At 33.5% G+C, this 13,433-nt stretch overlaps 1 protein-coding gene across 3 annotated transcripts in view; it reads left to right on the top strand.

The window, feature by feature from the left end:
* The window catches only part of VRK1 (VRK serine/threonine kinase 1), an 81,704-nt gene that overhangs the window by 55,217 nt on the left and 13,054 nt on the right, over positions 1–13,433 (top strand). For all 3 annotated transcript variants that reach the window (XM_045561081.1, XM_045561096.1, XM_045561087.1), the window contains exons 8-11: positions 1,725–1,857; positions 2,672–2,792; positions 2,928–2,986; positions 6,307–6,485. In XM_045561081.1, the coding sequence (XP_045417037.1) occupies positions 1,725–1,857; positions 2,672–2,792; positions 2,928–2,986; positions 6,307–6,485 (492 nt within the window). The remainder of the gene's footprint in view (positions 1–1,724; positions 1,858–2,671; positions 2,793–2,927; positions 2,987–6,306; positions 6,486–13,433) is intronic.

Raw genomic sequence — 13,433 nt, 5'->3', positions numbered from 1 at the left:
TCAAATGTAAGTGTTCTGTTACTTGGAAAATTTGGTCTTTAACATGTTGATTATTCAAATCAATTGGTTTACAGAAATATCTTAGCTGTCTAAATTTGTATACCCTTAGTGTTTGGAATTCAAATATGCATTTTTATTTTTTTTGTTTATTACATTCCCTTTGTAATTTTTACTTTCTAAGGAAAGGAGAAAAGCTAATGTTATTATACCTTCACTTGGGTCAGTTTAGTTGGATTAGAGGCATCCATACAATTTTCTTGTAACGCTGTTTCCATGATTTTGATAAAAGTAAGGTTTAGTTGAGACTCACAGTTGGGCCACTGTACTTAATGTATGTTCCCATTTCTTCATTGATCTTGTATGAAAAAAGGACAATTTAAACATTTTAAATGTGTTGGGTACTTTGATTATTGTAATTATTTGTCAATATTCTATACTTCATTTTTCTTCCTGTCAAACCTATCTTTAACTACCTTTGCTTAGTTTTTCCTTTCTCCTTTGGCTTTCTTTTCTTTTTCTGTCATTTCATGTGTTTGCTTCCCTTCCTCCCATGTCAGTTATGGTGGATATAAGGGAATCTAAGTAAGTATAAAGAAGAAAGTTGCTATACTATAGCATGCTAATGGAGAATCTTAAAGGTATTCTCCAAATTCATACTGACTCTTTCTACCCATCTTGTTCTAGGATGTTTCTATGTTAAACACAAAACATAGCTAAGAACCTTAATAAGGGTTCCATTAATTGAAGCAAATTGGATTTGTACAATATAGCAAATAAAAATACAACCTATCTCAATGTGCATTTGACTAAAACATGCTGCCTTTTGTTTATATGGAAATATTTTTGCAGCTTTGATATCCTTGGGACATATGCTCTGGAAGGAATTATTTTTCCCATGTTAGATGTGTGTTAGATCTATCCCTGTATTTTTACTTAAGTTTCTCCTTGTGCCCAGATGCATACATTTGTGACATTTATCCAGAATTAGAGATGCAATATGTGGCTATGGAATAGACGAAGACCAAATTTATTAGCTTTGTGTGCCTATCAGACCCACGTGTATATGCCCACAGATATGTGTGTATATAATATTAAAATTTAGTTTTAATCATGAAGACTTGACTTTAATATATAGTACTTAAATGTAGGTAAGAGCCTCAGTTAAAAGTTCTTTGGATCATTATAACAATCTATGAAATATTTTTATGAAGTAAATTGGGATTTGATTATTTTACAAGTGAAGCAACATAGGAATAGAAGATAACTAATGTATCATGTGTCAACTCCGTTAGCAATCTCCTAGTCAGTATGATTTTCTGTGTAAGGTGGCTGTTGTATTGCAACAAGTATTGATGGTTTGCTCTGTGTTCAGTTTTGTTTTAGGCTCTGTAAGAGAACATATGAAATTTATAATCCTTCTTCAAGTCGAGGAGACAAGATTAATTACAAGTATAACACGTATTTGTCTAAAAAAGTTTATAAAGTCAATGATATTATTCAGACTACAGCTACATGGTCATTTAACTTTTTTATTAAAAATAAAAGTCTTTCAGGATAAAATGTTTGCTCCTGTTTGCATTTTGGATCTATCTTGTTTGGGACACTATGGTATGGCCTTGTAGGTGAATCTACCCTTAAATGACAGTATTTTGTTTCTGTGCTTTAAAGGAGTATATGTGTAATGATTTTGGCTTTAATTTGTCTTGCTGCTTGGAAATTTATAGGTGTACTTGGTAGATTATGGCCTTGCTTATCGGTACTGCCCAGAAGGAGTTCATAAAGAATACAAAGAAGACCCCAAAAGGTGTCATGATGGCACCATTGAATTCACCAGCATCGATGCACATAATGGCGTGGGTATGTCAGTGGTACCAGAATGAGAAATATGCTGCTAACGTTGTTAGCCAAATTCCTACACAGTTCTTAATTATGCATAAATAAATAAATAGATAGCTAAATAAGAATTGAAGAGGCAAAGTAGAATGGGAAAAGAAGGTAGAGAGAGGTGAGACTCCTACAGTTATATTCCAGAGCATGTGTTCTTCTCTCCCTCCCCTTCCTCCTACCCTTCAAAGATAACCAAGAAGGCGGTAGTGGTGAGGTGGTTCATTCAACTGCAATAAGGGTTGCTTTTTGGTTTTATTTAGTTCAACTGGAATGTTGGTTTGCTTTTGTTTATTCTAAGGTGTGTAAGTTTTCTGTGTAGCTATAACTTTATAACAGGTAACCTATTTTGTCACCTGTTAAGTTAGCTTATTCTTCAGCAGTCCTGTCTTTTTATCTGTGCCCAACACTGTGGAGGATCTCAAACACCTGGTTCTCTGGGCCTCTTAAAACCATATGACATTTTTAAGAATTTCTTCAAGTTTTCCAAAGGCAATATTAAATGTTATTATTTTATAATTTATTTCCTAGACTAATAGTCTCAGCTTGAAACCCTAAAGTTTAACAGTTTGGATTTTAAAATTAATTATTAGTTAGAGGTAAATTAGGAAGTAAGTTATTTCTTTTATACTGCCCAATGTTCAATACTTTATTAAATGCAGTCAAAATTTTGTGATGAAAAATAGACTGTGGAGTTAACTATTTTACCTTATTGCTTCATGTATACTTGAAATTATACTTTAAAAATTATTTCAGTATACCTAATCTTCTTCTTTTGTATTTGTAGCCCCATCAAGACGTGGTGATTTGGAAATACTTGGTTATTGCATGATCCAGTGGTTGACTGGCCATCTTCCTTGGGAGGATAATTTGAAAGATCCTAAATATGTTAGAGATTCCAAAATTAGGTAAAAGAGAACTTTTAATAAGCATATGTAGGATGTAGCACAATACAGCTTAATGTGCTATTTATTGTTATTAAATATTAATAACATTCTTTGACATCAAGCTTCCAAAATGACTCAATGTTTAATTTTTAACAGATATAGAGAAAATATTGCAGATTTGATGGACAAATGTTTTCCTGAGAAAAACAAACCAGGTAGGAAAAGATTTCTTAAGTATTAATAGGGATTTTATGTGTTCTGGAAAAGTAAAGTCATGCTATCCATGGAATATCCTTTATGTGTAATCATTGTACTGCGATCTGCTCTCATCAAAAAAGCACTTGCCTTTCCAAATGTTGGTTGTTATACAAATACTTGAGCCTCATTCAATTATTATCCAGTGCTTTCAGGAAAGGAAGTAAATGTCATTCATTCAACTAGTATTTATTGAGGCTTTATTGTGTGTGAGGGACTGTTCTAGACACTGGGCACTGGGGATGCATCAGTGAACAAAACAAAAATCCCTGCCCTCATGAAGCTAAATTCTAGTTGGGAAAGAGAAATAGTAAACGAATGAGTGAATTTTACAGTATGTTATGTGGTTAGTACTGTGGAAAGAGAAGAAAATGGGTAATAGAATTGCTGGCATAGGGATTGGATGAGAGGTAAAGTGAGAAGGAAGATTGAAGTTTTAAGTAAGGTGGCCAGTGACAGCCTCACCAAGGAGGTGATACTTAAGCAGCAGGAGGTAAGAGAGTAAGTTACATGGATGTCTGAGGAAGAGAGTTCTAGGCAGAAGGAACACAAGTGCCCAGTAGATTTGAGGAATGTGTCCTTGTAGGTCGTCATGAGGGCTTTGGCCTTTACTTGAAGCAAGTGTGTGAGTTTTGGAGTAGAAGAGTGATACAAACTGTCTTATCTTTGAGGGAGATCTCCAGCTTCTGTTGTGAGAAGCTGCTGTAATCCAAGCAAAGGACAGAGCAGTAGAGGTAGTTAGAAGCAGTCGCTTTGGATATATTTAGGAGTCTTCAAGCCTTTGCTCAGTTGTCTCCTTTTCAGGAAGGTCTACCCTGACCTTATGCTATTTAAAATTGCATCCTACCACCCACGTCAAGAAATACAATGTGACCTTCTCAGAATTACCCTGTATGTCTCCTGCCAGTCAGTAGCCTTTTCCTTCTGGCCTAATGAGCCACTTGCTTAACTTCCAGCATCAAAGATTTGTTTTTAAAATTTATAGAAATGGAATCATACCATGAATGAAATAGATGAAAAATCTCCATCCTCATGAAATTAATGTCTAGTTCTGTTAGTGTCCTTTTCTTTCACATAAATTTGTGAAATTCATCCCCATTGATGCATGTTTAACAGTAGTTTGTTTATTTTCATTTCTATATAGTATTCTACTGTATTTATATACCACTATTTATTTATCTCTTCTGTTGGGTTGTTACAATTTTGGCAATTTCATATTGCTAATTATACATATAGTTGTATAGTCCACCTGCAGTTGATTTTTGTGTATTACATGAGGAGGGGTCAGCTTTCTTTCCCACTCCTATATTTAAATCCAGTTGACCCAGCAGCTTTTCTTGTAAAGATCATTCTTTCCCTATGGTGCCACGTTTGTTTTAAATCAAGTGTGGATCTGTTCTGGACTCTTCTTTTTTCAGTTGTTCTTTTTGTCTGTTCTTGGAACAGACTGTCTTAATTACTGTAGCTTTATCTTAAGTCTTGATATCTGTTGGTATCTGGTAGTTTACATCCTGTAGCACTATTTTTCTTTAAACTTGACTTTGCTACATTGTTATTCTTAGCCCCTTACATTTCTATTTAAGTTTTAGAATCACCTTCTCAATTATGCGCCCACACACCCCTGCCCCTAAGTTGCTGGAACTTTGACTAATTTGGGGACTGTTGACATCTTTATGCTATTGGGTCTTCCAATCCTTTATTAAGGTATATATATATCCTTTATTAAACTTGGTCTTAACTTAATTTCTCTCAACTGTGTTTTATAGTCTTCTCTGGAAAAGTCTTGCCCATTTTTCATTGGATTTGTTGCTAAGTATTTGATGCTTTCTGATGCTATTTTAAGTGACATTTAAAAAAATATTTTCCAATTACTTTTTGCTAGTATATAGAAATAAGGTAGATTTCTGTATAGTTACCTTGCATCTTGTGACCTTGCTGGATTTACCTATTAGTTCTAATAGGGTTTTTTTTGTAGATTCTGTAGGATTTTCTATATGCACTATCATGTTGTTTGTGACAAAGACTATTTTACATCTTTTGTTCCAGTCTTTATGCCTTCTTTGTCTTTTCTTGCCTTATTATACAGGCTAAAAACGTACATGACTGTTTCATTACACTGAATGAAATAGGTAAAAGTGGACCTTTTAACCACTGTCCTCTCTCAGAGGGAACATTTTCAGTATTTTACCATACGTGGTGATGTTTGTTTTAGGTTTTTTGTAGATCGTATTTATCAGATGAAGAAAGTGGAAGTTTGGGATTTTTGTCTCTTTTTTTCTGAGGTATTCCAAATATCTAGGATAGTGCCTGGCATATAGGGAGTGCTTAATAAATATTTGAATTAATGGATTTGTGAGTGTTTGTGTGTGTGTAGCACTGACAAGATCTCTGGATGTGGGTGTGAGAAAAAGAATATTCTAAGGATGACTGACTCTTGAGTTTTTGGCGTAAGGAGCTAGAAGGATGGAATTCTGTGTAACTGAGACAGGGAAAACTGCAGGGAACAGGTTTTCAGGGTAGGTCAGGAATTTGGATTTGGATTTCAGATGATAGTTACACATTCAAGAATCCATATATGAGGCAGTGAATATACAAGTCTGGAGGTCAGGGAAGGATCTACATGTAAGTCATTAGCCCGAAAATGGATTTTTAATGTTAAGAAGTATTAATCTTGAATAGTAGGGTTACTTTTTATGGTGTGGTTCTGCCTCTGTGTATAGTAAACCTTTTATCATTTAGAAGCTAATTTTTCTCTTTTATGGGAAAACCAGACCTTACTTCTTTCTCCTTTCTTCAACCTGTCTTTGGTGTGTTTTATTTCTCCTTCACACAAAGAATGCAGCTATCTGCTATAAAGTGAATGGCTTCAATGGCAAAAAAAAAAATAAAATAAAAATAAATTGAGTATGATATTCATTGTACTTAAGGACATTTTACTTTCATAATCTTTTTCTAGGTTCTTTATTTTTTATAGCTTTAAAACTATAACAGTTATATTTATACATATTTAAATTTTAAGTATGTATTCTTACTGTCTCTGACAATTACAAAAAATGTTTTTACATTATATCTCAAATACATTTTTTTATTTGACTTACCTGACAATTCCTGAGTTCACAAGCATATTTTTCATTGAAGTGATTGGGAAAAAAATATGTGTCTGAACAAGATGTTGTATATTTGCATTTTAATTTTACTATAACCATAAATTATTTTCTTAAACTAAGAGATAAGTATATTGGATTTGTGATTAAAAGTAGAAAATGTGTTATTCTTTTAGGTGAAATTGCTAAATACATGGAAACAGTGAAATTACTGGGCTATACCGAAAAACCTCTTTATCAAAATTTACGAGACATTCTTTTGCAAGGACTAAAGGCTATAGGAAGTAAGGATGATGGCAAACTGGACCTCAGTGTTGTGGAGAATGGAGGTTTGAAAGCAAAAACAGCAACAAAGGTGAATTTTTAAATTTAATTATCCTTTGGGCTTTTTGTATAATTGTGCACAAACACTAATTTTAAGAAAGTATAGCAGTAGCTCAGGGAAGAAAATAATAACAAATTGCTAGGCAATTAAATATTTATCACCACTGTGTAAGGGCAAAATCTTTTTATGATACAGGACAATGTGTAGACGGTTGTAGAAAAATAAATATCTATTTTTTATGTCTGGTAGCAAGTTGTTAAATTCCTAAAATGATTCTAAGTTGGGATACTGATATCTGAGGGATTTTGATAGGGTACTGAATTCATAATTTTTGTATTTTTTTTATTCCAAGTAGGGTTTGTTTCATCTCTCATGTATTCCTTATTTGTGGGTATGATAAAGTGTTTACAATTTGAAAATTGGTATTTGAAAAATTACCCTGTGAAAGTTTTCTTGTTTGTTGGTATAGTGTGTTTACCATTTGAACATTATTTTGCTCTTTGAAGAACTGTCATTTTGTAAAGCTGTATATATGCATATAAAGAGATTAATTTTTTTGGAGAGAAATGCTAAACAATGAACTTTTTATGGTAGAAGTATTATACAAGCCTGTAGAAGAACTCCTGTATCAATTTAAAATTTAGATTTTACAGGTATGCATTAACTTATTGATTTACTATTGGTTATTTTTGGTAATTATTAATAAACTTACTGATTTCTTTTTATAGTCTGAAATTATTTAATAAAATGTGTTAGCTGTTTCTATATGGGAAAGGAAAACTACTTTTAGAAGAAAAATGTTCTTCCACTTTTACTGTCATTAACTCTGTAAATTCCAATAAGTTTCTTGGAAATCTAGTATTTCAAACTATGAGAAAAAGGATTAAAACAAATTTTCTCTCTTTAAAATTAAAAGCAACATAATTAAGACATTATCATCTTTTTTAACTAACAAAGGAGATGGGAATTTCAAAATTGAATCATGAATTTGACTTTTTTTTGGCAAATAGCAGGTGTCCTTGTAATTTCATAATAGAATCTGCAATTACACACATGCATCTATGTATATATTTTTTTCTTTCACAAGTTTTGTCTTGATTGTGTCTGCTCCATTTTTGTGGTGAACAGATGTGCTGAAAGGCAGGTTTGAAATGAAGAGGGTAGAATGGAAGCCTGAGTGGAATGTTTCAGGAAAGTAGTAAACTTACTGTTTGCATACATGCATAAACATACAGCACGCATATTATCACTTACTACAGATTTATCTGTATTAATATTTATAGCTAGCTTCTACAGTGTTTTTCTCTAAAATTTTGCTGATTGAGATGTAAAGACCTCAGCTGCAGGAAGAGCTTGTCCAGAGTAACTCCCCCTTCCTTTGCAAATCCCTGTTGTTTGGACCTACATGCTGGAGAAAATTTAGTTTCTGCAGGTTGGCTGACTTTACAGCTGAATAGGTCAGTCTGCTGCAGAGCTAACATCTGTGACCTTAAAATTCTCTTGTGTCCTTGGGTAGTTCAGAAGGCTGGAAATTTCCTGTTGAATCATTCCCTACATGTATAAAGATTTATTAAGATGGGGGGAATGAATACTAAGTTGAATTATTAGGAGGTCTACTTTATTAGTTTACTGCTTTTTATGTACTCATTGCTGATATAGGGCTATTCTTTGTATTAAAAAGAAATTACTAAAAGTTAACATCAGGTTAAGTAAAATCACGAAGCTGCTTGGTAACCAGGTAACCCAGTGAGTTATCAGTTTTTTTGGCTTTTGTTTATAAAGTGAAACAATTGGACCAGACCAGTTTTTTAAAAAACTTTTCTTTTCTTTTTTTTTAAGCTACAAAACATTTTTTTCAAATAAATTGTAAATGCCCCTATCTAAAACAGATGAAAGCAGAGCTCCACTGAATGAAAAGTTGGGGGCTCCCTACCAAGGAAGAGTGTTCTCCTTAGAGAAACTAGTATGCTATCTCTTTTTAGCAAGGTCCTTTTTTTTTTTTGCTATGGTTACCAGCAGGCTCAAAACTAAATATTAACTCCATTAATCTTATAATTAGCATATTCGCTTCCTCCTCTTTTCCTTTGTCATAATTTTTAAAAGTAGAGAGTATATGTGCTTTGTGTTTATCAGTCTTTTGGAAAGAGGTAGTTTTAATCAATTCATTGTGTATTTCTCTTTAGGTTCCTTAGAGACATAGGTAAAACCTATAGGAATTGATAAACAATGGAATAAAGATTTCTGTTCATTTTTTTTTGCAACTATGCTTGACTGTGGTACAATATATTTGGAAACCAGAGTGAAGTATGAATTTACCCACTTGGAAATGTTTCCAGCTTGATAGCAAAGAGTTTTATTTAAAGCAGAGAATTTTGGGATGGTGTAAGGCTGAAGAAGAAAGAGACCAAGTATAAATCTGCCTTTGAAAAGTACAAAGCCAAAGATTTTTACTGTTGATTATAACTGAACACTTTCATTAGAATATGGCAGTACGGTGCAACAGCTATTGGATTCAGTTTGTACTTGTAAGTCAGCATTCAACAGTTATGTATAAGCTCTAATTTATATCTAGGCTAGCTCTCCGGGGCCACAAAGATCAATGACAGGTAGTCCCATCCTTAAAGAATTTCTCCCTGTTCCGTCTGGGTTAAGAACAGCTTAATTTACTGGCAAGAGCTCAGCAAGTTAAAAGGAAATTAATACTTCCATTAGCTATTTTCTTCTAGGATTTTGATTAAGTTGCCCGCCCAAGTCAACAAAAGGGGCTGTTGATTGGAATCTTTTGTGAGTCTCATCCCTGGAGGGTTATTGAGGAGGTCTAGAGCATGGCCCTGCAATTTGTAGTTTTTCATTTTCAGACAGTCTATATTGCTGCTCCCTGTGAAATATGTGTACCTTTCTTTCCTTCTACCTGTTTTACCTTCTAATTTTTAAATTTTACTTTTTTAGCTATATCATGTAAATTGACCTTTCTAGAGTTTCTCTGAAAAGTCATTAACCATTGTTAAATAAACCCCTGTTGGCACTCAGCCTGGAACAGGGTACAAAGAGTTGTGTAAGTGTAGAGGCCTTCCATTGCAAATCAGTAGCCTGCACGTGCTCTGGTGGACCACTTCCTTCCTTTCTCTCTGCAGTCCTCATACCATAGCCTATAGTTTTAAATTGCCCCAAATATATCCTCTAAATTTGGTGAAAATCTATCTAGCTATTTTAGCCTGATACAGTAATAGAGATAAACTGTATTTTAATTATATAAATTTAGATTGTTGAAGTTCATTCATTTCTGTTTTCTAATGGTTTGGCCATAGTGCTATATTTAGGTGGATTTAGCATTTACTAACAATTTTTCTTTGGTCTATTTTTGAGTTATTTTGGATCTCTTCTTATTTGGATGAATTTTGTCAAGTGCCTTTTTTCCCTTAATTTTTTTAAGTGAGATTGTTAATGTGTACAGAAGAGTACATGAATAACTATGGAATTTGAACTTTACAAAGTGAACACAACGCACTTACACATCACTGAATCAAGACATGGATCATTACATCCATGAATCAAGACATCCACTGAATCAAGACATGGATCAGAATTTGTTTTGCCATTTTTTGGGAAATTTATAGTAATGGCATCATACAGTACATACTCTTTTATGTCTTTTATTCAGTTGTATGTCTGAGTTTCCATGCTGCTGCATGTAACAAAAGTTTATTGTTTTTCTTTGCTGTATAGTACTCCATATGACTGTACTATAATTTATTTATCCCTTCTAGTACTGATGGATGTTTAAGTTGTTTCCAGTTTTTGGCAATTGCGATAATGCTATTAAGAACAGTCTTATCATTTCTTTTGGTCAACATATATTTCAGGTTGGGTGTAGTTGGAGTGGAGTTGCTGAAGCACAGGGCTTACACATGTTCAGCTTTAGTAGATACTGCCAGTCAGTTTTCCAAAGCTACTATCTCAATTTACATTTCCACCAGCAACTTACAGGAGTTCCAGTTGCTCACTGACACTATTACATTGTATTTAATTTTTACCTATTTTGGTGGATGTGTACAATCTTTTTCATGGTTTTCATTTAATCTCCTTGAAGAATATTGATTTTGAACCTTTTTGTATGCCCGCCAGACTTGTTTATCTTTTATTTGTAAAGTGCATTTTAAGTCTTTTGCCCATTAAAAAAAAAATTTGAGTTGTCAACTTTCTTTTGATTTGCCAGAATTGAGTACTTTGTATGTATATAATATATGTATTACACATATCATCCAGTCAGTGGTTTATCTTTTCACTTTCTTAATATGGCATCTTTTTTTTTTTTTTTTGGGTCAGGGTAACGGGTCCCAAGAGAGGGGCCCGGGCGAGATTCACGGGTCCCGAGAGAGGGGCCTGAGAAGTCGCCTTAATGTGGTATCTTGATGAAAAGAAGTTCTTTATTTTAATGAAGCCCAGTTTATCAGATTTTTTTGTTTGTGGTTAGTGCTTTTTGTATTCTATTTAGGAAAATTCAGTCTACTTCAAGATCATGAAGATATTATGTTATCTTCAAGAAATTTATCTTAGCCATCACATTTAGATCTACAGTTTAAACAGAAATTGATTTTGTACGTGGTGTGAATCAGTATTTATTTTCCATCTGTGGATATCTAGTTGATCTGAACCATTTCTTGAAAAGACCATCATGTCCCCACAGCATTGCAGTGGGCTGTCAGATAACTATATGTGTTTGGGTCTTTTTCTCGATACCCTGTTTTGTACCATTGGCCTGTTTGTCTATCTTTGTGCCATTGCCAGACTGTTTGAAATACTGCTTCATAGTGATACCTGAATAGTTTAAGTCCTCTAACATTTTTCATTTTCTTTGTCTTTGCTATTCTTGGTTCTTAATTTACATGTAAATGTTGGAATCAGCTTATTAAGTTCCACAAAGATACTTCTGGGATTTAGGTTGAGATTGTATTGAGTCTATAGATCAATTTGGAAAGAAATGACATCTTTATAATATTCTCTTCTCTTCCACGATGATAGTATACCCTTATATTTATTTAAATGTTCTTTCATTGATCTCAGTTGTATTTGTAGTTTTCTATGTCTATAGAGATCATGTACAATTTCCATGTCTATTTTCTTCTAACTGCTTCTTACTCTACTTCTTTTGCATTATAAGTTCCATAATGATTATTATGGTTTCCTTGTTATCTCTTTGCTTTCCTTTCTAAAAATTGTTTCTTCAATTTTTTAAATCAACTTTTTTAAACCTCTGATGCATTTTATAAAATTTTCTTCTTTTAGGGAGGACTATATATTTTCTTTCAGTGGTATAGTCTTCAGCTCTCTTTTCCATTCTATGAATATATATTTCATTTTCTCTTTTTGTCCTCTAGTATTCTAACTTTGTTGGCATGCTTTTTCTCTCAGTCCTATTCATATGGAATGGGGATAGATTCTTATGGACTTAACCAGATTCTTTTATTTGTGAATATTTGACCTCATCTTATCAGACTATTTTTCCTTCCCTCATAGTTTGGATTTGAGAGCTCAGTAGTGTTAATTCTTTTCTTTTGCCTAATGGTGCATATTTGGGAAGGATTTGGTGAGCCATAGGCCACATTATCTGTCTGTTCCCAGTAGTTAGTTCCATTCTCTTCCTAGCTAGAAAAGGCAAAAATTTGAATTCATTAATTTGGGATATTGTTAGTCAATCCACAGTGACAGAGAGACTTAGTTGGCTATGTCTTCTCTATGGCTTTAGCTCTTTATGTGTTTCTTGTTTATTTTCTCTTTTGTCATCTGTTCTGGCAATTCCCTGTTATTGTTGAAGATAATTAGTCCTGAATGACTTTGATTATTCTGCCCTCTTTCTCCAGGCTTATTCCCAAGCAGGGAAGAAACAAAATCACAGGTCCTGCTTTTGGTGAGTCACTGTAGGAGTAGGGAGGGTTTCCTCTTTTCAAGGGCTTTTTAAGCCTTTTTTTCCCAATCTTCCTTAGTTACATCTTCTAAATTGGGGATTATTGTTGAAAAATTTCAGAATAGTGTTCATTCCCATTCTTGAGGTGTCTGACAAACTTCTTGGGGTTATCACCTTTCCAAGGTTATGGTGTAAAGCTAGGTGTCTTCTGTTTCCTGCTGAAATATTTCTTAATTGTTATTTTGGGTTCATTTCTTCAGATTTTAGGTGCGGGGGGAGTTGTGAAGTCTTATCCCCAAAATGTCCCCACTCTTATTTTTTAACACATTTTAACTTGTTAGAGTATGTGAACATTTAGAGTTAATCAGAATTTATACCCTTTTTTTATAAGAGTAAACTGAGCATGTTTTTACTTTTACCCTCTCAGCTCCTCACAGTTATCTCCCATATTACAATCATCTGGAGATTTTAGTTTTAGTTTTTTTGTGTGTATTAATGTAATATGTATCATTAGTTACTTAGAGTTAATCATGAGTCTAACTGATATTTTTGTTATCCATATCCTTTTTCTCGGATTCATTTTTCAGAGTATATGGTCAAGTAGTTTTTTTAAAGAGAGCATATGAATGGTAAACTTTCAAATCTTGGAAAGTCCAAAAATGTCCATAGTTTGCTCTAGTTGCAGAGTAATGTGGCTATATAGAGAGTTCTTCATTTGAAGACATTGCTTTGTTGTCTTCTAGCATCCAGTTTTCCTGACTTTTGTTTTTTGTTAGATTTCTATTTTTTTCCACTTTTGAAGCATCTTGCTTTTCTTTTTGTCCTGGCATTCTAAATTTCACCACAATAAGTGTGTGTGTGTCTTGTTTTTAAACCTTATTTACTTGGTGGACCCTTTTGTCTAAAGACTTAATACCTATTTTTAACTCTTGAAAAATTTATCTTCTTGTATATGTATTTCCTTTCCTTTCGTCTCTCTTCTCACTCTCTGGAACTGCTACTGCCTGAATCTGGGAGCTCTGGAAGCTAGCTTCTCTTCTCCGTATCTCCTAACTCTTCCACCAAAATTGTTT

Source organism: Lemur catta, chromosome 1 (genome assembly GCF_020740605.2).
Source record: "Lemur catta isolate mLemCat1 chromosome 1, mLemCat1.pri, whole genome shotgun sequence".
NCBI classification, from domain to species: Eukaryota; Metazoa; Chordata; class Mammalia; order Primates; family Lemuridae; genus Lemur; species Lemur catta.
Note: the sequence above shows the minus strand (reverse complement) of the source record. Positions and strands in the feature narration are given on the sequence as shown.